We start from the raw sequence: 25,815 nt of genomic DNA on the forward strand, positions 1-25,815 counted from the left end.
TGGAGATACGGAAGTCGGATGAGCCAATGCAGCCGAAACTAAAAATGTCGTTTTTGATAAAGTCGACAATATTTCTGTGGTATTCAATAGCGATTACTGTCAGTGAAAGTCATGAGAATGATCAAAATTTACAGCTGACAGATCCAACATCCGAATTGATGAATCTTTTCTGGTTTGTTCAGGTATATCAACCGGCGTTGACAAAATTATCATTCATGATAAATCAAATGGTGTGAAATTATATTAAAATGAAAATTGCATCAGAAAAGGTATATTTCAAATATAAAATGTTCACAGGAAATTTATGTCAACCATGTTCTGAACCTTAACTTATTTATTTTCTTTTACTGGCATGCAATCATGTCCAATTAAATTATTTGATACTTTATATTTTTGCATCAGCTCATAAAACCATTTAACTGGGTCGATGCCTCTGCTGGTGGACTATTAGTCCCCAAGGGTATCACCAGCCCAGTAGCCAGTACTTCGGTACTGGCATGAAAATACGGATTTTTTGTGTTATTAAAATTTGCTGTTACAAAATGATAGAAATTATTATAAATTAAGGAATGTATCTCCCTCATCATGCTCATGCAAAGCTCTGATTCCTTCCTCGAATTTTGGACCTTTTGGATTATAGCTCTTCATCTTTTATGTAAGCTTTGGATTTCAAATATTTTGGCCACAAGCATCACTGAAGAGACATGTATTGTCGAAATGCGCATCTGGTGCAAGAAAATTGGTACCGTTAATTTTATTAAGTCTCACAACACATGAACATTTCGTCAGGTTTTCAAACTCCTTTATAAAATAAGAACAATTGCATGTCAAATTCATTGGAAATAATGCTTGTAATACGTCAGTTTTGAGTAATGGCACAAAAGTCTTGTCTCAGAATTTTTTTCCCTATATACCTTAATATAACCCAGGGCTCACACTACCAGGCGACTTGGGCGAAGAAGTCGCTTTCCCGACCGTCACTTCGCTTTCCCCGACCCTCAAAAGCGAAAACAAGTCGCCCTGTTCTTGACGATACTCGCTTTCAGTCGCTTCCGTCATCGGACATTTTCAATTTTAACCAAGATAATAAATAATAATATAAATAAGCTTTATTTAGAGTCGGCATGGTATATAAAACATAGACAAACATAAGCTCTAATGAGCTTTTAACCGACATATGAGACATTATATAACAGTACAACATTTATAACAACACAATACATAATATAGTACACATGCAATAAATATCACAGCACAAAAAAAATGAAGCACTAAAAGCAGAATATAAGCATAAGCTAGGTGTTAAGGCTAAAAGCATATAAGTGTAAACTAGGCATAAAAGCTGGTAAAAATGCATAGCATAAAAATTGAAAAAATGGGATATGATCTAGATGGTAAATAGATTTGCATAATATATTAACTAAAAGTCTGCACAAACTGTGCACTTACAGTCATTTCCATTCCATGACTTTAAAATATTTTTGAACTGACTAAAATTAGCAATTTTTCTAAAATCATCAGGTAGATCATTCCATAAAACAGCAGCTGTGTATTTAAAAGAGTTCTTACCATAGGTTGTTGTTCGGACCCTAGGTATATCTACAATATTAGAATATCTAAAATTATATTTACAGTCTTTCAATACAACTAAATCATGTAAGCATGGTGGTGACAATTTATATAAAATTTTAAAACACTCAATAGCCATGTTACGCATACGTCTTATTTTCAGTGATGGAACCTTTGCTCGTAAAAGTAGTTCATCATATGAACTAACATAGTCTTCATATATAAATCGTAAAGCCCTTTCCTGAATTTTTTCCAATTTGGTGGTGTTATTTTTGTTGCAAAAATGCCATGCCAAAGGACAAAAATTAAAATTAGATAAAATAAATGTGTGGAAAATTGTCAGTTTATTCAATTTAGTAAGGTAGCAGCCAATGCGCTTCAAAACATTCAGTTGTTGGGATGCTTTACGACAAATATTTTTAATGTGGTGATTAAAATTAAGTTGATAGTCAATATCAATACCCAAAAGTTTGACAATCTCATCACAGGATATTTTTGCTGACTGTATATTAAATACAGGTTTTTTTGCAAATGTTTTATTTCCAACTGCAATGGCTTGGAATTTGTCAGGATTTGCCTGCATACAATTAAATCTGAACCAGTCAATTAAAACAGCACTTTCTCTTTCGAGTGTACATAATAAATTATCAAAATCATTGTCAGCATAAGACAGAGTATTGTCATCTGCATAATTATACAAGGTACCGTGTTCAATAAAATAAAATATGTCGTTAATAAAAATATTAAATAATAGGGGCCCCAGGATTGAGCCTTGGGGTACCCCTTTCTGGATGTCAGCCCAACTGCTGAGTACTCCCTGAAGTTTGATTTGTTGCCTACGATCTGTAAGATAATTTTGAAGTAATTTCACTGATTTAGAAGAAAGACCGTAGGCAGATAATTTACTTAAAAGAATATCATGAGGTAAACAGTCAAAAGCTTTCGAAAGATCCATAAGAATAGCTGCCACATACATATTATTATCCAAAGCTGTTTTCCAATCTTCAAGGAGTCTCAGCAAAGTTGTCTGACATCCATGACCTTTTCTGAATGCACATAAAAAAGCATGAAATATATTCTCAAGATGATGAAACATCAATTTTTTATTGATAATTAAAGAAATTTAGACATAAACGATTCATTATCTTAAGAAATGAGGTTGAAGCATTGTCTTTGCAGTGTGTAGCAGGTTATTTGATAAAAATACAACTTTTTATCACTTCGTGCATTTCCGCAAGTTCCGGTGCTTGTTACTCGAAAACATACATCAACCTAAATTTCGGCAAAATAAGTTTGTTACTTCATTTAAACGTGATAAAAGTTGCCTCCAGTAAATGTTTAATCCATTTATTGCATTTAAAACGTCATGTTCCTTCCAAACAACTTGTCAAACATCGTTTATTTTTGTAAATTTTCTTGCATTCGTCCGCCATTGACCGATTTCTAAACTACGGATCGGAACCGGACCAGCTATGACCGAAATCCGTACTTTTACCATAATTTCTACGGACGCACGGATGGAACAGCTGACAGAAGAATATTGATCCCAAAGGGAAACATTACGTATTCCACACGCATTAAGAGACTTTTGGTTACATCTAATTGATTTGTGTATATAATTCCCTATATTTTTTTATGGATTGTTTCAAAGTTGCTTAACTCTGAGACTATTAATTATATTATGGCCAAGCTTAATAACTTTTATATTCTTTATGAGAAACACTGAATTTCATACACAAGATAGATTTGAATTGAATTGTAATTGATATATTATAATTTCTTTACATTTTTTAAAATAAAAAAATATTTTTTTTAGTGCTAGATATTAAATATTTAGTTGGTAGTTTCTCACAGGAACCTTAGTAAAGCTTAAACAACTTTTAATATGAAATGATACTTTAATTGTATACTCAGATATGAATTGAATAATATAAAAAGAACAGTATTTACATATGACCCTTTATACTATAGTAAAATCCAAACATTGTAGCACAACGCGCGAATGAGCACTTCTCTTTCAAATCTCACTACTTCTCCCTATCAGTTTCAAAAAGAGAAGTCACTCCCTATAATTCTGAAGTAGTGTGAGCCCTGTAACCATGATAACACAAGGTTACTGTACATACTTATCATCATTATGTAAATTAAGAGTTAGTGCTCATAACCTTGCATTGAAAGAGGAAGATATTTAAAAGTGCCCATAGATCAAAGAATTTTTGAAATCTGTAAAAGTGGTGAAATTGAAAATGAACAGCACATGCCTACACTGCAGAGGTTACTCCAGTATTAGAGACTTTTGTATTAAAAATAGTCAAAATAACAGGAAAAAATATAACCACATTGTGCTATAAAAATGAAATAAATCTTATACTTAATCAGTCTTCACGCTGAACTGCTAAATCTTTAGGCCCGCAGCTCAATTTTTGAAAATTTTTAATTAGATTCTGTTGGCCTGTAGGTCTGATTTTTACAGGCCCGAGAGCAATTTTACTAGCCTGGGCTGCCTGGACTGCCACTCGGCATGAAGACTGCTTAATAATACATCTTATACGGCACTAAAATTATCTTCCTCTTTCATAACAAATTGTTTAAATATATATAATTGTTTGTATTTTACTACCATGTATTGCAAATTGTTTATCCATTCAGTCATTACCATTTATTGTAAATGCGTTTGTGCCAATAAAATATTGTCTATATTGCTCGCATTTTAGAAAAATGTCAGACGGTGACAAAATTCCGTTATATGCCGATTTCTTGGTTGTCAACCACACTAAAACTTGTTATTTGGTAAATTGAAATTGATTTTTCTACCCAATGGTGTATAACGTGCCTACTTTTGTTGTCAGAATGATCTGTAGCAGGCCTACCAAAGTAAATGTATGTCAATCGTAATTATTTCGTCTGCCGACGTTGGATTGGAAACACAAAACTTGCAGTAAATGATTAATTATAAAAATTGTTTCAGAAAAAAACTGTTAGTTTATGTCTGAATAGAAGTTATCACCCAGTTAGTATACATTGTATAAGATCATACTGACAACAAAAGTAGGCGTGTTATACACCATTGTGTAGAAAAATCAATTTAGATATATGATATAACTGTCATATGACTAGCATCACAATATGACAAAATTGCTAGTTGGTATCATCACTTCTAACATCGCTGTTGAGCGAATGGGTTTGATGCTATTTATACCCCACGCAATGAAGTTGCGGAGGGTATAATGTTTTTGACCCGTCCGTCCGTCCGTCAGTCAGTCCGTCAGTCCTGTTTCTTGTCATCGCAACTCCTCTCAAACCACACAACAGAATTTCACGAAACCTTTTCAGATAATAAGGACATACTATGTAGTTGTGCATATCGACGGGAAATTGCGATTCAATTTTGTTTCTAGGAGTTACGCCCCTTTGAACTTATTTACTTTAATGTACTACTGCAACAGTTTGTCATCGCAACTCCTCTCAAACCACACAACAGAATTTCATGAAACTTTGTAGATAATAAGGATATACTATGTTGATGTGCATATCAACAGGAAATTACGGTTCAATTTTTTTTCTAGGAGTTATGCCCCTTTGAACTTATTTGCTTCAATGTACTTCTGCAACAGTTTGTCATCTCAACTCCTCTGAAAACACACAACAGAATTTCATGAAATTTTGTAGATAATAAGGACATACTATGTATGTTGACAGGAAATTATTATTCAATATTTTTTCTTATACAATTTTTTTTTCTTATACTTATTTAATTTCTCCAATGACAATGTGGGGACGTGGGGTATGTGAGCGTGCTCACTAAGGTTCTTTAATTTGCACAATTTTTTTTTCTGGAAATAAAAATCTAATTAGTTTGTCACCTTCCCTTTAATACAGTGTAGTTGTTGGGACCTTGAGATTATGGCTAAATTATGCACCTTACTGAACATAAATTATTTCTAGATTATCCTGCAGAAAAACTATCTTGAAGATGCTAAACACAATGGTATACTGGTGTATAACACACCTACTTTTGTTGTCAATATGATCTTATACAATGTATACTAACTGGGTGATAAGTTCTATTCTATTTTGTTGTTTTGCTGGTATACAGGCACACCATCTATCTAGTAAATAATGTAATAAGGGATTGCATAATTAACGTTCTTTTCAACTTGAGACTTGATTTGAGAAAATTAGCCTATTGCAAACTGAAAGACATAAAGAAATAGCCTATTGCTTTACATAGAAAGCAATTTGGCTATGAATAAGTCATATTATTCCTGAATGTTATCATTTGTTTATAACTGTGGTTGGTTTTGTTGTTTTATTGCCTACGTTCAGACTAAAGATTTTGGAACAGTTATACTTCTGATATGACTGAATGAATAAAGTACATCAGATATTTATACTCAAATGAATTCCTAACTTTGATTGAAATAAAGTGAATTTTATAAATTTTTATAAATTTATTTACTGGTCCTGAATTTTAGTTTTGTCATTTGATGTATCATTAATACATGTTTACTATCTTATATTTGTTCTATTTCAGGTTACAGATATCCACATCAGTAAATTCTCAGCTTTTAGTAGAGCTCTTGATTTGAAAAAGTTTTGTCTGACACATTTAACCAATATACAGCCAGATTTTGTTATAGTTTCAGGTATGTAATTGTAAAAATGCTAAATGACTCATCTACAACTGAGTAAAATTTATCTTCTTTAGTTACCCATATTGTCCAGTATTTTTTTGAAAGGTTGATTTCTTCATAGATGAGTTACATATGCATTTGTACTTAGTATTGTGACGATAAAGTAAATTCAATACTTAAAATGACTATTTTAGGAGATTTAACTGATGCAAAGTATGCCGATAAACGGGGATCTAAACAGTTTATAGAAGAGTGGAAGCTCTACCAGAAAACTGTCAATGATTGTAAACAAGCATATGACACAACATGGTATGATATCAAAGGAAATCATGGTATGTATAATGAAAAATAACTCCACAAATGTTGGTACATGTACAAAACATTTTAAACTCTAAGGGCTGTTGAATTATGAGCATGCACTTTCAAAATTGCACCTTAGAGGCAAATTTAGAATTTCACTTACATTTTCACTATACTTGAAACCCACCTTTAGTTGAGATTTCAAAGTGCCTTCAAGGGTTCCATGTTTAAATGAAACAGCCCTTAATGGGGGATTTTTAGTTTACTTGTTCTCTCTGACTCATCTTTTGACAACCATTAATGTATTTATGAAATGAATTTATTTGATAATGTATACTCTTAGTTTCTGTAATTCTAAAACATGTATTGAATAATCTGAAAATCTATTACAGAAAAAAAAGAATTTTACTAATATCAAATTGGATTTATATATTTTTAAAATGTTTCTCCCTACATTTAAGACTTATTGGTGGCCTTCGGCTGTTGTCTGCTTTATGGTCCGGTTGTTGTAGCTTTGACACATTCCCTATTTCCTTTCTCAATTTTATTTAGACAAACACGAATAACAATTTTTTTCATGAATACAAAAATAAACATTAAATGAAAAATGTCAGCTGTTTTCCTTAATTGTAGATGCATTTGATGTGCCAGGAGATTTTGACAAGAGGAACTTATTTAGGTATGTCAGTTGTTGAAAAAGTATTTGTTAGAAAGGGCTCTAAATAGATAGGTTTCAAATGATATAATTAATTTAAGTTTGAGTTATTTCCCATGGCCACCTTTTGGAGGAATAGGTGGGTTTTTTTTTACCTTTATTTGACTAAACAAATTAAAACATGCAATTCGCACAAGTGTGATAAGATAAATCACTACTTGATCATTGTGATGAATTAATCAAGACTAAAAGAAGTAAAAGTTGTTCATAAAAACCCTTTTTATGCCCCACCGATAGTAGAGGGGCATTATGTTTTCTGGTCTGTGCCTCCGTCCGTCCGTGCGTCTGTTCGCTTCAGGTTAAAGTTTTTGGTCAAGATAGTTTTTGATGAAGTTGAAGTCCAATCAACTTGAAACTTAGTACACATGTTCCAATTTTATGCCCCACCTACGATAGTAGAGGGGCATTACGTTTTCTGGTCTGTGCCTCCGTCTGTCCGTGCGTCTGTTCGCTTCATGTTGAATTTTTTGGTCAAGGTAGTTTTTGATGAAGTTGAAGTCCAATCAACTTGAAACTTAGTACACATGTTCCCCATTATATGATCTTTCTAATTTTAATTCCAAATTAAAGTTTTGATCCCAATTTCATGGTCCACTGAACATAGAAAATGATAGTGCGAAGTTCAGGTTAAAGTTTTTGGTCAAGGTAGTTTTTGATGAAATTAAAGTTACATCAACTTGAAACTTAGTACACATGTTTCCCATGATATGATCTTTCTAATTTTAATTCCAAATTAAAGTTTTGACCCCAATTTCACGGTCCACTGAACATAGAGAATGATAGTGCGAGTGTGGCATCCTTGTACTATGGACACATTCTTGTTCTAAAGTGTAGCAGTCAGTATAACAAGTTGAAGTTACCTTTTTTTAAGAGAAATTTACTAACATAGGCATCCATCATGGCAACAAAGTGGAAGTTTCTTTTGCTTTAATTGTGTCAATCAAAGCAAATCTATATCTGGATTAGCAATCCATTTTAACATTTATATTTTCTATTTCTATCATATCTATTTAAACATTTGTGACATAAGTATTACAATATTGCCCTTTAGATTAGTAAGCTGCAATCTATGCCTGTCTATGTTTGAAATTATGAAAGGGTGAAATAAGTTACATTTTTAGCTCACCTGGCCCGAAGGGCCAAGTGAGCTTTTCCCATCACTTTGCGTCCGGCGTCCGGCGTCGTCGTCGTCGTCCGTCGTCCGTCGTCCGTCGTCCGTCGTCGTTAACTTTTACAAAAATCTTCTCCTCTGAAACTACTGGGCCAAATTCAACCAAACTTGGCCACAATCATCATTGGGGTATCTAGTTTAAAAAATGTGTGGCGTGACCCGGTCAACCAACCAAGATGGCCGCCACGGCTAAAAATAGAACATAGGGGTAAAATGCAGTTTTTGGCTTATAACTCAAAAACCAAAGCATTTAGAGGAAATCTGACATGGAGTAAAAATGTTTATCAGGTCAAGATCTATCTGCCCTGAAATTTTCAGATGAATCGGTCAACCCGTTGTTGGGTTGCTGCCCCTGAATTGGTCATTTTGAGGAAATTTTGCTGTTTTTGGTTATTATCTTGAATATTATTATAGATAGAGATAAACTGTAAACAGCAATAATGTTCGGCAAAGTTAGATTTACAAATAAGTCAACATGACCGAAATGGTCAGTTGACCCCTTTAGGAGTTATTGCCCTTTATAGTCAATTTTTAACCATTTTTCATAAATATAAGTAATCTTTTACAAAAATCTTCTCCTCTGAAACTAGTGGGCCAAATTAATCCAAACTTGGCCACAATTATCTTTGGGGTATCTAGTTTAAAAAATGTGTGGCGTGACCCGGTCAACCAACCAAGATGGCCGCCACGGCTAAAAATAGAACATAGGGGTAAAATGCAGTTTTTGGCTTATAACTCAAAAACCAAAGCATGTAGAGGAAATCTGACATGGAGTAAAAATGTTTATCAGGTCAAGATCTATCTGCCCTGAAATTTTCAGATGAATCGGTCAACCCTTTGTTGGGTTGCTGCCCCTGAATTGGTCATTTTGAGGAAATTTTGCTGTTTTTGGTTATTATCTTGAATATTATTATAGATAGAGATAAACTGTAAACAGCAATAATGTTCGGCAAAGTTAGATTTACAAATAAGTCAACATGACCGAAATGGTCAGTTGACCCCTTTAGGAGTTATTGCCCTTTATAGTCAATTTTTAACCATTTTTCATAAATATAAGTAATCTTTTACAAAAATCTTCTCCTCTGAAACTACTGGGCCAAATTAATCCAAACTTGGCCACAATTATCTTTGGGGTATCTAGTTTAAAAAATGTGTGGCGTGACCCGGTCAACCAACCAAGATGGCCGCCACGGCTAAAAATAGAACATAGGGGTAAAATGCAGTTTTTGGCTTATAACTCAAAAACCAAAGCATTTAGAGGAAATCAGATGAGGGGTAAAAATGTTTATCAGGTCAAGATCTATCTGCCCTGAAATTTTCAGATGAATCGGTCAACCTGTTGTTGGGTTGCTGCCCCTGAATTGGTAATTTTGAGGAAATTTTTGCCGTTTTTGGTTATTATCTTGAATATTATTATAGATAGAGATAAACTGTAAACAGGAATAATGTTCAGCAAAGTTAGATTTACAAATAAGTCAACATGACCGAAATGGTCAGTTGACCCCTTAAGGAGTTATTGCCCTTTATAGTCAATTTTTAACCATTTTTCATAAATCTAAGTAATCTTTTACAAAAATCTTCTCCTCTGAAACTAATGGGCCAAATTAATCCAAAGTTGGCCACAATCATCTTTGGGGTATCTAGTTTAAAAAATGTGTGGCGTGACCTGGTCAACCAACCAAGATGGCCGCCACGGCTAAAAATAGAACATAGGGGTAAAATGCAGTTTTTGGCTTATAACTCAAAAACCAAAACATTTAGAGGAAATCTGACATGGAGTAAAAATGTTTATCAGGTCAAGATCTATCTGCCCTGAAATTTTCAGATGAATCGGTCAACCTGTTGTTGGGTTGCTGCCCCTGAATTGGAAATTTGAGGAAATTTTGCTGTTTTTGGTTATCTTGAATATTATTATAGATAGAGATAAACTGTAAACAGCAATAATGTTCATCAAAGTAAGATTTACAAATAAGTCAACATGACCGAAATGGTCAGTTGACCCTTTTAGGAGTTATTGCCCTTTATAGTCAATTTTTAACCATTTTTCGTAAATCTTAGTTATCTTTTACAAAAATCTTCTCCTCTGAAACTACTGGGCCAAATTAATTCAAACCTGGCCACAATCATCTTTGAGGTACCTTGTTTGAAAAATGTGTCCGATGACCTGGCCATCCAACCAAGATGGCCACCACGGCTAAAAATAGAACAGGGGTAAAATGTAGTTTTTTGCTTATAACCCTGAAACCCAAATCATTTAGAGGAAATCTGACAAGGAGTTAAATTGTTAATCAAGTCAATATATATCTGCCCTGAAATATTCAAATGAATAGGACAACCGGTTATTGGGTTGCTGACCTCCAATTGGTAATTTTTAAAGAAATTTTGCTGTTTTTGGTTATTATCTTGAATACTATTATAGATAGAGATAAACTGTAAACAGCGATAATGTTCATCAAAGTAAGATCTACAAATAAGTCCACATGACCTAAATGGTCAATTGACCCCTTAAGGAGTTATTGCCCTTTATAGTTAATTTTTAACAATTTTCATTAATTTGGTAAATTTATGTAAATTTTTACCAAATATTTTTCTCTGTTACTAATGGGCGAAGTTCATTATAGATATAATTGTAAGAAGCAAGAATGTTCAGTAAAGTAAGAACTTCAAACACATCACCATCACCAAAATACAATTTTGTCATGAATCCATTTGTGTCCTTTGTTTAATATGCACATAGACTAAGGTGAGCGACACAGGCTCTTTAGAGCCTCTAGTTATTATCTGTATCAGTTTTTACATATTATTAATCCATAATCTTTCTGTTCTAACAGAAGACCAATACTTGAAAATCAGCTATTTCAATTATATCAGAAAAAACCTTAGTTGTCAGGAAATCAGAGCATAATTTAAAGTTGCACATATGAGAGTATGCAACCTCATTAATTAGTTAGTGAAAATGCAAATTTAAGTCAAAACGCAACATCAACTCTCTCTTAATTTAAAAGATCAACCTGTATAATGTGTTAGTAAAACTGTTAAACACTCAATTTTCCAAATACCAGTAGATCATCTGTAACTTGTCACAACATATATAACACCAATTGTTAGTAATTTCATACATTAACAGGAAGTATTCTGAACAAGGTTGGACACATCCTTCATCCTATTCCTTTACCCATGTGAAGCCTTATGGGAACTATACAGTAATAGCAATGGATGCAGCACCCATTCCTGGACCTCGTAGACCATTCAATTTCTTTGGCTATATGAATAAAGTAAGTACAAATAATAATCCTGTAAAGTATGAAATTTTCTAAGGGGTTGATTTCGATATTTTTGTGATTGAGATAAAATCATAAGGATTGTAACATGATCTTTAAACAGGAACATATACATTGACTGGACTTGACACTACCTAATTGTAGCCGATTTTATTGTCAGTCATAGTAAATAAAGATACAATACTGAAGCGGACATGTGTTAAAAACCTACTTAATTGCTATTATCCTTTTAATTTCTGTTAATATCAATAAAATGTCATTCAAACTAGTTTAATAGTGATGCCAGCATATCAAACTTGTATTCTGTCACTATGTTAAAATCACATTCATTTCATCCCAGAATGATACAGAATGCAAACAGGGTGATAAAAAAATGGTGCTGATTGCATTCCTAACTTCACAAACCGTTATAAAACACTTCACATCAAATAAGTCAAACTTATTCTGGTCATTTTATTTTATGTGACAAAATATATCTACTTTACATTGAAACTTGTATTTATTTGTGATAAGAATGATGTGGTTAATTTATTGAGCAGTTTTGATAGTTTTTCAGTCAGATGCCAACATAATTTTGTGAAGTCTCTAGCTCTGAGAGTCCAAGATTTTATCAATTTTATACTGAAAAGCCTATCAGATTCATTTCCCGTTAGATATATTGTTCCCAGCTTTACTCCAGGAGAAGAAAAAAATGAAAAAAAACCAACTTTAATGTCTATAGTCTATAGAAAATTCAAAAAAAAAATGCAATAACTATCAATTTACACAAATATTGAATGCTTCTTGGTTGCTTAACTTCCAGTGGCAAGTAAAAGAATAAATGTCTTAACATTTTGGTTGTCATGGTGATGAAATGTAATAGCAATTTCTATTTTTTCACAGTAAAATCAGTATTAGGTCAGTTATAGCTTTTAAATATTTATGTTGGCAGGAAAGGAGGATGAAGTTACAAGATTTATCACAACAGGCAATGAATTCCAGTAATATGACTCTTTGGTTTGGACATTATACAACATCTCTTATTGTAGATGCTGAGGAAAGCAATGTCAGAAATTTAATGAAGTAAGTGAACTCTGTGTGAAGGATGTTCCCCTCTGTGTTTTAAAATAATAAGCTTTTTTAAAAGACTGTAATAAATTAATAGTTTGGAAATAAAGGAACTCAAAAAGCAGAAAAAAAAATAAAGGGTCCATGTACTTGTTATACCCCCGCTTTAAAAAAGGGGGGGTATACTGTTTTACCTCTGTCTGTCCGTCCGTCCGTCCATCAGTCCGTCAGTCCGTCCGTCAGTCAGTCCGTCCCATGAAACTTTCGTCACATTTTTCTCAGGAACTGCACATCCACCCTTTCTGTAATTTGGTATCAACATTTATATATGTCAGCCATACCGTGTGATGCGTTTTCAGATTCATCACTTGACAACTTCCTGTTTACCGAACACTTGTCTGATTTTACACATGATAGCCAAGTTGAAAATTTTCGTCACATTTTTCTCAGGAACTACAATACAAGGATTTCTGAAATTTGGTTTCAGGATTTATATAAGTCAGCTATACCGTGTGATGCGTTTTCAGATTCATCACTCGACAACTTCCTGTTTCCCGAACACTTGTATGATTTTACACATGATAGCCAAGTTGAAAATTTTCGTCACATTTTTCTCAGGAACTACAATACAAGGATTTCTGAAATTTGGTTTCAGGATTTATATAAGTCAGCTATACCGTGTGATGCGTTTTCAGATTCATCACTCGACAACTTCCTGTTTACCGAACACTTGTATGATTTTACACATGATAGCCAAGTTGAAAATTTTCGTCACATTTTTCTCAGGAACTACAATACAAGGATTTCTGAAATTTGGTTTCAGGATTTATATAAGTCAGCTATACCGTGTGATGCGTTTTCAGATTCATCACTCGACAACTTCCTGTTTACCGAACACTTGCATATTTTTACACTATTAATATTATCCACTTGCGGCGGGGGTATCATCAGTGAGCAGTAGCTCGCAGTTTCACTTGTTTTCCAGCTATAAACCTTTAAAAATTTGGCGTGAAATGATTCTCTCTTAGTTTTTCATATACAATTAAAAGTAATGAAAAGATAACAACGATTTTCAAAGATTTTCAAAGATGACATTTTAAACAATATGTAATAAACTTATGAAAAGAAAAGCAGGGGTTAGTGGTTGAAATTTTTTAATGGTACATGTACTACATAGATAAAACCAGAGGATTTCAAAAATCTAGCAAAAATTCAAAAACAAGAGGAGCCAACATCCTTAAGACATTTAAATTCATTTTAAAGCATTTAATGAAGAGAGTAATTTTTTTTAATTAACAATAAACTTATAAATAAATGATTTTTTATTTTTGTTAATGAAATGCCCACTTGATATTTTACAGTTATAAAGTTAGTATCAAAAACAAAAAGTTCTTTATTGAATCAAGATATATATGTATTACATCGCAGAAGTATATTTACATCATGCATAACTTTGATGCTGCTCTTTCAGCCAATAAGACTTCAATAACAAACCTTCTGATGAATCATGTAACATAAGAATCAAACTTTGAAATGTGCAATATGTTAATTGAATATTTACTGAATTGATGACTAGGGAATGTGCAATATGTTAATTGAATATTTACTGAATTGATTAACAGGGATGCAGCTTATTACCTTTGTGGACATCTACATACCCTGAATGGCTTACTGACCAGGATGTACACACGACATAATACAGGGACAATAGAGCTAGAACTGGGTGATTGGAGGGATAACAGATTGTAAGTAGGGAGAATACACACACCCAATTTATTATGGATTGAATATATCATACAGGGGTCAGCCAAATGAGATTTGGTGATTGAGAATAAATTGGTTGTAAGCAGGAATTTCTGTAATTTTTCTATCAAAACTTGATTTGCACTCATTTTTTGGGGTTTTTTTTATAGCCCCACAACACTGTTGTTGGCTTAGATTTTGAAGAAAAAAAATGAAATCTGAACATAAACCAGGAAAAAATCTTAAAAATAAAAAAACTTTACTACTGTCCAACCCAAAAAAGCAGCCTACCTGAATAAAAACATCAAACAATTTAAATTTTGTTTGGTCCTACCACTTTTATTTTCTTTTTGAAGAATATTGCAATCCAGTAATCAAATGCCCTATATTCTAAGGTACTGAACCATCAATGGCAATTTTTGGGAAAACCATCATCACTTGAACGTAATGATTTTGTTTGAAATGTTTCAGATACAGAGTATTAGCTATAGATAATGATATGTTGTCATTTACTGATGTGAAGTACGGAGAATGGCCTGTTGTCCTAATTACTAACCCCAAAGATGCTTTGTTTACTTCCTCTAAAGAACCAACTAATAGAATGAAAAATTCAACATATATAAGGTAATAATTAAATTAGATGTATGTTTCATTATAATACGTTATTCTGATTGGCTACACTGCAATCTCGCATTATTCCTTAGTCAATTGCATTACACAATAAAATTTATCATTCATGATGACACAAGGTCCCACAATAAAGTGCACAGGTAAATTAAATAAAAACTTGATAAAAATCGTGTTTTCATGATCCTAGCTAAAAAATGTAAATATAAGTATTGAATGCTTCTTTTTGTAACTTCATAGGGTTGTAAAAGTGTTGACCGTGTACTAATTTTTAGAATGAAGTGCGGAACAAACTGTACGTCGGTCAATGCTTTTACACCCCAATGAAGTTAAAAAAGAAGCATTCAATCCTTAAATGTTCGTGTTATCTTCAGAAGAGAGTGTCACAAAATTTGAAATGCTCTAAGATCCACCTGTCTTTTATCTGTTTTATTTTTCAGCCATTTTCTTCTTTCAAGCATCATAGAAAGCATACCAAATTTCATTGTAATAATTTTTGTAAAACTTTGTTGCTTCAAATCAGTTTTCAAATTTTAAATGAATCCTCGCCTATAAAAATATTTGTAAGATTTCAGATAAATATGATATCATTACCAAAGTTTTGTATTTGCAGATATTTCACTTCTAACCATGATACATAATGTGTACTATAAATTATATCGATACTGAGTAGGATTTAAAAAAGATTAAAAAATAAAGTTTAATGATACTATATTTAGTTTTACATTTGGAATTTTTTCATGTTTTATATTTACATTCTTGTTTCTTATACATTTATTTCATTTTAGAATACTGGTATTTTCTACAGCTAAGATACAGTCAGTTGATGTACACATTGATGACAAATGGATTGGCCTAGCACACCATGTTAGGGGACCTCTGTATGCACTAAAATGGAATCCAGCTAGCTATCTTCATGGATTACATACCATTAAAGTCAAAGTACAGGTACAATTGATGTATATATATAGATATAATGGGATTTGTTAAAACTTATATGTTCTGGGGATATTTATTTTCGTGGTTTTGCTACTATCTGCATACAAGCCTAAAGTAAAATTGCTATTCGTGGAACATTTAATTTCGTGGTTAACCTGTTCCCACGAAATCCAGGAAAATTGATATCCAACGAATAATAATGAATCTACAGTAATATTTATGATATTCCATCTATTTTAGTAATTGAATTTCCTACCGTTTCACTTTTAAACATTTGTAAAAACATTTTAAAGATAAGATTGTGATGAATTTCCACACAGCTAACTGGTATACTAACCTTTATATTTGTTGTTGGAAACCTGTTACACAGTTTTTATCTTGCTTGTCAGGCTTCATCTGAGGTTGACCCCAATTTTATTGTTCAGTGGAGAATGTTTAATTTTTGGGGCTCGGTCTATTTCTCAGATACTATAATCAATAGGGCCACTCCAATTGGTGTATGAAATAATTGGGAGATGTACCTGGCAGGTTTCATCTGACCCTGACCTCATTTTGAAGGCTCATATGACAATACATGTATTTATTTGGTTTTTGGTCTATTTCTGAGATATTATAAGCTATAGGTCAATTATATTTGTTGTATGAAATGATTGTAAAATATCTGTCTGGCATGGTTCATCTGACCGTGACCTATTTTTCATAAAACATTTGTTTTATTAAGTATATGTGATGAGGGTGGTAAAGGTTTTTTCTCGTGCAACGCGATCGCCGTTTTTAACCGGATTTTTGTGACAAAAATGTCGGTTATTGATTTGGGGATGTACGGCGGGCGGTCGGGCGGCCGGGCGGCCGGGCGGTCGGGCGGCAATCAAATGTTGTCCGTGCATTAACTCATGAACCGTTCAACCAAAGCTTTTAAAATTTTAATATGTTATTACTGACAACTATACGAAGGTCAAGTTCAATAATGGCGATTTTGACTTTTACCGTTAAGGAGTTATGGTTCTTGAAAGGCGGCAATCAAATGTTGTCCGTGCATTAACTCATGAACCGTTCAACCAAAGCTTTTAAAATTTTAATATGTTATTACTGACAACTATACGGAGGTCAAGTTCAATAATGGCGATTTTGACTTTTACCGTTCAGGAGTTATGGTTCTTGAAAGATTGAAAAATGGAGTTTTCAGTCATGTCCGTGCATTTACTCATGAACTGTTCTACCAAAGCTTCCCAAATTTTATTATGTTGTTACTGATGACAGAATGGAGGTCAAGTTCAATAATGACGATTTTGACTTTTACCGTTCAGGAGTTATGGTTCTTGAAAGATTGAAAAATGGAGTTTCCAGTCGTGTCCGTGCATTTATGCATGAACTGTTCTACCAAAGCTTTCCGAAATTTTAATATGCTGTTACTGATGACAAAATGGTGGTCAACTTCAATAATGACGATTTTGACTTTTACCATTCAGGAGTTATGGTTCTTGAAAGATTGAAAAATGGTGTTTCCCGTCGTGTCCTTGCATTTTCTCATGAACCATTCAACCAAAGCTTTTGAAATTTTAATATGTTGTTACTGATGACAAAATAGAGGTCAAGTTCCATAATGTCGATTTTGACTTTTACTGATCAGGAGTTATGGTTCTTGAAAGATCGTAAAATGGCGTTTCCATTTACGTTGTTGCATTTACTCATGAACCATTCAATCTAAGCTTTTCAAATATTATTATTTCAAAATGTTGATACTGATGACAAAAAGGAGGTCAAATTTGATATTGATGATTTTCACATTCACCATTCATCAGTAATGGTTCTTGTGATATTGCCAGGACACAAATAAATGTAAATAAATCCGGTTTGCTGTCGTTGTGACAGCCTCTTGTTTATTTCTTGTTCAACATGTTTTTACTTTTTTATTTGACGTTCAGTTGTGCAAGACAGGTGCCTTGTCCAACGTGTTCTGCTTTTTTAATTTTACGTGCATCTTGATTTTCAAATACTTATTTTGCGTGCTCGTTTCAAATGTATTTTTCAAATAAAATTCAAACACTTAGCAGAGATTGTCAAGAAAAACTTTTTTAAAAGCCGTAAACCAATTATATCATAAATGTGTATAATAAATCGGGAACATCAAGTAAAACAGAGACTTGATATATACGAGAAGACAGTGACTCAGTCACAAAAGGTTCACATCAAAGTATTTATTTTTCGTGCAACGTTCATGACAGAAATTATTTCACGTTCAAATTGAAATTATGTCTTATTTCACGTTTTTTTCCGTGCAAGCACCCCTCCTTTACCACCCTCTGTGATACTTGTGGTAAAACTTTATATTACATACAACATGAATTTAATAATAAATAAATGAGACATTTCAGCATGTGCACTCTTGTTTACAAGTTTAATCACTTTATTTGTAATAACACATGATCAATCTTATTTACACTTGAAATTGCAAATTGAAATCATCTTCTAAAAAAATTGTTGTCCCCAAGGGTCCTTTAAAAAAACATCTGTCTTACAGTCTAGAAGAGTTTATCTCAGACATCTGACCTTGACTTTATTTTCATAGTTCATTAGTCAATGTAGAGTTTTCATGGTAATGTCTGTTTCTCAGATAGCATTAAATTTAATGTTTCAGCAAGAGCTGTCAATGTATATTTGTTCCGCCTAACAGAAGTTCCACTGGAAACTTTGTTATAAACAATGTCATAATATCTGTTCCTGTTGGAACAAATATTCTATACCATTTATTCTGTTAGGAACATTTACTGTAATATCTATTCCAGTGGAAATAATATTCCAGAATACTTTTTCCATTTGGAACTTATATTATGAAGGAACTTCTATTTCGTGACAGTGCTCCACTTTGGTTGAAATATTATATTCTCTAATCACTACCCCTTTCTCTGGCATGCTTCATCCTTTGATTTTCTCTATTTTCAGGATTCAGTCAACATATTGAAGACAGTAAATCAAGACTTTTCATTGGATGGTACAGTGACACCTTTTTCTTTTCTAGCCAGAATTGTTCTTACGAACAATATATACTACTTTGTAAGTTAATTAGTAGATTTTGAGTCTCTATCAAGTTTTTAAGGGGGAAATGAAGAGGGTTATAGCAAACATGTTCCCTATTACAAACTAATAATTTTCAAATGATGAAAAGCAATTTTTTTATTGTAAGATACATCTGGCCTATTGACACATTCTCGATATTTTTTTCTTATTATAAGACACATTAACATTGCCCTCTCTGAAATCATTGACTTGGCTGTAGATAATGAAAGTTTTATTCAATTTCGACAAGTGCAATTATAATGTCTCATTGTTAAAGGCTGTATGGTACCTATAATTGCTTAGATCCACTTCATTTGAACTTTGATGGATAGTTGTCCTATTGGTAATCATACCACATCACATATTTATATTGTAACCCTTCAATCCACCATTATTACATACAATATAGCTGTTTAAATTTTATATTGTGGTATTCAAATATTCTGTACAATATTTTCTCCTAATAACCTGATTGAAATAAGCAAACAGAATTTTTAAAATAGCTTTACATCAAAACTGATTTTGTTGTCATATCTTCTAAGTCAATGTCCTTGCAATGTTGATTTCTTTAGAACAAAAACAAATGTAATGGCTGGAAATTAGATGACCATTGTGTCTATGTTAAATTGCAAAATAAAATCAATTTAGGTACACATTGTTGCAAATATATTGTATGTGTTACTCCCTATGAAACTGGTTTAAAGTTTTTGTTAAAGGTAGTTTTTGATGAAGTTGAAGTCCTATCAACTTGAAATTTAGTACACATGTTTCCTATGTTATGATCTTTCGAATTTTATGCCAAATTAGTGTTTTTACACCAATTTGACAGTCCACATAAAAACTGATAGTTCGATTTGGGCATCTGTGTACTATGGACACATTCATGTTTTAAATTGCATCTATATATCTTTCAGACCCAGTGTATATTCTGGATGTTGATACTGATTTATATTGTCCTACTTCTTATGTTGAGGTTATTACAAAACATTCAGGTCATGTTTATACAAGGTAAGTCAAACAGTTATCTCCCTTGATTATTTAAAATTGAAATTTGATGCTGTTTATTTTAAGTGTTTTTATTATGTAAAGTATGGATAGGGTTAAAGAAGTTTTGAGCATCATATTTGATTATTTCAGAACAGTATGAATTGCTAAAATTGTTGATTTTGATTTCATATGAAATATTGTCCTAAAGACATCACACTTGTTTGTGAAACATGTCGACCAGAATAAACTCTTACCCTGGGTAATTGATTGATGTTGTTATCTTTGTTATCATTTTATTTGTGAACAAGAACAAATGGTAGATACAAAATTTATATGACCAATTTATGGGCATTATGTTTTTTTGTCTGTGTTCATTTGTCTGTTCTTCTGTGAGTCTTGCTTTTATTAAATTAGTTGTAGGTTAAAGTTTTTGGTCAAAGCAGTTTTTGATGAAGTTAAAGTCCAATCAACTTGAAACTTGGTACATATGTTAACTATGATGTGATTTTTCTAATTTTAATGCCAAAATCAAGTTTTGATCACAATTTCACATTCCCTGAACATAGAACATGATAGTTTGAGTGGGGCATCTGTGTACTATGGACACATTCTTGTTATGCAGATGATTTAACAGCAATTTTGATTCGATAATGTCATATTTTTTTAAGGTTTTAAAATCATTTAACAATTGGGTATGCCTATAACTGAGAGGATCTTATTAAATCAATTTCATGACAAAGTTAAAAGTAATTTTAAACATTATATTTTACAGGTCAGAATGTTATAACTAGAAATGTAGGACACTTTATCAATATCTGGTTACTGAGGTTATGGCTGGTGACTAAGATCAAGTCTTTATACTGGCTGTTTACACTTTTTACATTGTATGTAGGAATAGGTATGTTGGGTGACTAAGAGCAAGTCTTTATACTGGCTGTTTACACTTTTGACATTGTATGTAGGAATAGGTATGTTGGGTGACTAAGATAAAGTCTTTATACTGGCTGTTTACACTGTTTACATTGTATGTAGGAATAGGTATGTTAGGTGACTAAGATAAAGTCTTTATACTGGCTGTTTACACTGTTTACATTGTATGTAGGAATAGGTATGTTAGGTGACTAAGAGCAAGTCTTTATACTGGCTGTTTACACTGTTTACATTGTATGTAGGAATAGGTATGTTAGGTGACTAAGAGCAAGTCTTTATACTGGCTGTTTACACTGTTTACATTGTATGTAGGAATAGGTATGTTAGGTGACTAAGATAAAGTCTTTATACTGGCTGTTTACACTGTTTACATTGTATGTAGGAATAGGTATGTTAGGTGACTAAGAGCAAGTCTTTATACTGGCTGTTTACACTGTTTACATTGTATGTAGGAATAGGTATGTTAGGTGACTAAGATCAAGTCTTTATACTGGCTGTTTACACTGTTTACATTGTATGTAGGAATAGGTATGTTAGGTGACTAAGAGCAAGTCTTTATACTGGCTGTTTACACTGTTTACATTGTATGTAGGAATAGGTATGTAATCTTAACATCTAATTTTCAGTTGAACATTAAAGAGTAAGATCAGGGGTCTGTCAATTTTTTTGGTCAGATTTTGAAGTATTTGAAATTTTGGGGGTGAATATTTTGTGGCAATTGTATTATTGGAAATGCATCAAAATTAAGATTTAGTAGCTAATTAACAAAAAATATTATTTCTGACTAAAGGGAGTTGAAGAACGTTCAATTTGACTGAAATAATTTAATTGCAGTCATTTGAAATACAAGTCACTTTGGACTGGCAAGTATATAAAAAAGAAGATGTGGTATGATTGCCAATGAGACAACTATCCACAAAAGACCAAAATGACACAAACATTAACAACTATAGGTCACCGTACGGCCTTCAACAATGAGCAAAGCCCATACTGCATAGGCAGCTATAAAAGGCCCTGATAAGACAATGTAAAACAATTCAAACGATTTGTTTATGACTATTTCCAGAACCTTGTTTGTTTACAGTTGGAGATAGCCGATGACAAACTTAAGGATACATTTGAATGTATATGCATCAAACATGTATGAATAATTGGTTCACAAACTCTTAAATTTCAAATATTTGCTACATTTTTATTTATGCCACAATTGATAACTGTTTTAAAGAACATAAATTCAGAAATATGAAATTTTGACATATTGTAAAAAGTTTTCTATTTCTTTTGAAGGTCCGTGGTTTATAGCAGATGTTTTAGAAGGAGAAGTAGGAGTATTATTTGTCTGGGGATTATATGTAAAAGGGACGTTACTACCAGGCTGTCTAGCATATCTTTATGGTACATTTCATGTAAGTAAAGTAATCATATTGAAACAACATGAAAACTCCAAAGCAAAATCGAATTTGCAAGTTGTAATTATAATTTTTAAGCTACTAAATGTGAGAAATAAAACTAAAAAATGTCTGAAATGTTTTTAGAGTAAAGAGATATTGTTTTCCAATTTTTTCTCACTATTGGTACATGTATTCACGGAAAAAGAGTATTACATGTATTAATGCCCTAAACAAATTTTAATTCATTGTTATATTCTCAAATCAAGACATGAGTTTCAGGAAATGACTATCATAGGTAAGGATGCAGCTAAAAAAGAGTTGACAAGTCCTTCTAAGACATTTGCTTGTAAATCTTTGCAAAATTTTGTCATAGTTTTATTTAGTCATGGTCTATTAACTTTGATCTTTTTTGCCTAGTTATCACATATAAAGTATGGTGTTTAGGTAAGTTCAGGATCAATAACCAGTTGTAAGTCTATAATATTTGCTATGCAGTTGTATAAGCATTGGTAAATCTCTTTCAATGGAGTATATAGCCTTCCTTGATAAAGGGTTGTGCTCACAAGGAAGCTATTAAACTAAGAGTTTTGTAAATTCGTAAATTTTATGGATGACATCACAAATTGGTTGACCTTTGTGGTATATCTGTTTTACAGAATGAGATGGCAACTGATATCTTCCAATTGTCATAACTACAATCCTGTTCCCCCTTTGAATGAAATCAATGTGAACTTCTGAATTATATTTATTATCAGGTTTCATTTGTACTAACATGAGCATCACAACAGGTGCCACATGTGGAGCAGGATCTGCCTACCCTTCCAGAGCACATGAGAGTGATGAGACCACCCATATTTTTTATTAGGTTTTGTGTTGCTCAGTCTTTAATTTTTCTATGTTGTGCTTTGTGTACAGTTGTAAGTCTTTACCTTTTTTTTAGCCAATCTTGATTATTTTAGTCTAACTTATTTCTTTACCTCAATTTTTTATTTTTCAGATTGTGTTGTTTAACATTCCACTACTATTAATGACTGGATACATTATTCATTATACAAGACAGATGTCTCAGAAACATCATATACCAAGGTTCCACAAACTTAAACATATATATATACCATTTTTGTCTCTAGTCATCGTTAATTCTTTAATAGCAATTACCGAGTTTCCAGCAGCTTATGGAAGCAAAGCAATGATATTGGGTCCTGTTCGTACTGGATCTATATTTCTGTCTTTTGTAGCATACCATTTAGCTCAGAAACATGCATTAGCCATCCCAGCATTTCATAAAGTCGAAAAGGAATGATTTTAGGAGCATACTATTTAGCATATAAATTTCCGGTGAATGATTTTTTTACTCAGGATTTATCTTAAAAAGCATGTACCATTATTTATTGATTTATGACTTTTTATATGTATGCCAATTGTCAGAGCCAATGAGTTATTGCCCTTTTGAAATTGATTTTTTTACTCATTTTTTTACCCAACTTTGTGATAATGTCTCTTTTTATGATTTTAAAATTTAAGCGGGTATAAATCAATATTTTTTTTTAATATAGGATTTCGCTATATTTTTTTACAAATGAACTTTATCATATACTTAATAAAAAAATGAAATAAAAAAATGGGGTCACCGCTCATTTAAGCTTACAATCTGCCCCCGAAAGAAGCATACATTATTTTTATTTTTTCTGTTGAACTAATAGGAGAAATAGAGGTAATATCGAAATAAAAAAAGAACGTATTTACAGAAATCGCTTAAATTTTACAATTATTTAGTTTATGAACAGTTTATTTGATAACAATAATAAAAAATATAGGTCACCGATGAGTTAAAAAAGATATTTCAATTTTAATGCAAAAATAAAGGGCATTTTTGCACCAAAGGGAGATAATTTGGAGCTTTTTCAATGATATAAACATTTTAAAAGTTATCTGTGGCCAAACCGATTCGATTTTTTTGGTTGATTTTTGTACCATATCATAAAGTAATAACTAATACATTTGTAGTGTAATAAATAAAATTTGTAATGAAAAAAACAATTCTTTAATTTTTTGCTGAAATTTTTGTACCCGTGAGCCTCAAGTCAAAATTGTGATTCTTTTGGTTTCTGTTATATTTGTTTATGAGTATGTAAATACTTATATTTCTTCCAGGCAGAACAGGATTTTATCTGACTAGATTTCATAGCATTATTGATACATTTCTTTTAACATAAAATGTTCAAAAATAATTTTGAGCATTACAAACAAATATTTAAAATTTGTATAAATATTATTTAGAGACTATTTATTATTGTCCTGCCACAAGGTTCACTTAAGACGGTGTTTTTAACACTGCATGTTAAGTTTCCAGTAATACAGTAGTTCAGGGAAAGCTTGTTCGCGACCTAGAATTCTGAGTGGGTCAAGCGTTTAATTAAAACTCATGCGAGAATATACGAGATTTGGTTGAACTGGGGGCAAAGTCATATATGGTACACATCAATATTCGGTGTTTAAGGAGGTAGACCTAGGTTAAGGGAAATTACTCTTAAAATCATCAGTACGTTTGTGTCAACCATTTTCAAAAATATATTTTAAGCTTCTAGGTTACATAGATTTTTTTCAATCTGTTTCAGGGAAATGCTTAAAATACATTGATGAACTTGACTTTTACAAACGCTTAACTGAATTAAAGAGTTATCTCCCTGAACCAAGGTCTACCACCTTATGTGTAATAAAGTAAAATAAGTAATATTTTGAAAAATTTCGGGACATAGTGTTTAAAAATTACGTGAGAAAATTGGAAAAGAAAATTGAAATTACTGCTTGCAAAAAGCCAAAACGAAATGTTTGATAAAGAAGGAACGAGGTCCTTCAAGTCCCTGGAAGCTGTTAAGAACTTTGAAGATCTTTGAAGAAGTTTATGTGCAGAAATATAATTTTTTGTTGATTGAGAATAATTTCCAAAAACATGCTGGCGTAATGGCATTAATTGCCAAAACTGTATAGCATACAATGGTGACACTACATAATTTATTCTCTTTAGCCTTTTTTAGGGTGAATATAGATAAACAATCTAAACCATATGATTGTCATGTAAGACGAAGCTTTTTAAAAAGTTGTTGCTGGTCATAACACATAGTCGTAATGAATGATATTATATATGCGATGTATTCAATAAAAAATAAACATCATGGCTTCATAAATGTAATGTTTTCAATATTGTATAAATAATCTGACCGTTAAACCTTGGTACAGTATATACGTTCCTTGTTCAAACCATAATAAAAATATAAAGTTCCCATAAAATCAAACAGCTTCAGATCGTCATATGGAATTAAAATCTTAGCAAAAAAGCCGCACCCACTTATAAGATATATAAATGTCTTCACTCTGACATATATATTGGAATTAACTAGATGTTCTGTATACAATATTATGT

General features: G+C 32.2%; 1 protein-coding gene across 2 annotated transcripts; it reads left to right on the plus strand.

Moving 5' to 3' along the window:
- The first annotated feature begins 3 nt into the window (after positions 1-3).
- LOC143069720 (transmembrane protein 62-like) lies at positions 4-23,872 on the plus strand. 2 transcript variants are annotated; one of them, XM_076244490.1, is made up of 15 exons: positions 4-182; positions 6,104-6,215; positions 6,398-6,535; positions 7,137-7,182; positions 11,517-11,664; positions 12,602-12,732; positions 14,340-14,462; positions 14,932-15,084; positions 15,876-16,035; positions 18,970-19,080; positions 19,998-20,091; positions 20,843-20,907; positions 21,468-21,528; positions 22,288-22,406; positions 23,389-23,872. In XM_076244490.1, exons 1-15 carry the CDS (start codon positions 27-29, stop codon positions 23,692-23,694), a joined length of 1,923 nt encoding a protein of 640 aa, XP_076100605.1. In that variant the 5' UTR covers positions 4-26; the 3' UTR covers positions 23,695-23,872. The 2 variants fall into 2 exon arrangements, with proteins under 2 accessions (XP_076100605.1, XP_076100604.1); XM_076244489.1 differs by lacking the exon at positions 21,468-21,528 and having other exon boundaries at positions 6-182; positions 20,843-20,968; positions 23,389-23,870.
- Positions 23,873-25,815: the final 1,943 nt, after the last annotated feature.

Source organism: Mytilus galloprovincialis, chromosome 3 (assembly GCF_965363235.1).
Source record: "Mytilus galloprovincialis chromosome 3, xbMytGall1.hap1.1, whole genome shotgun sequence".
NCBI classification, from domain to species: Eukaryota; Metazoa; Mollusca; class Bivalvia; order Mytilida; family Mytilidae; genus Mytilus; species Mytilus galloprovincialis.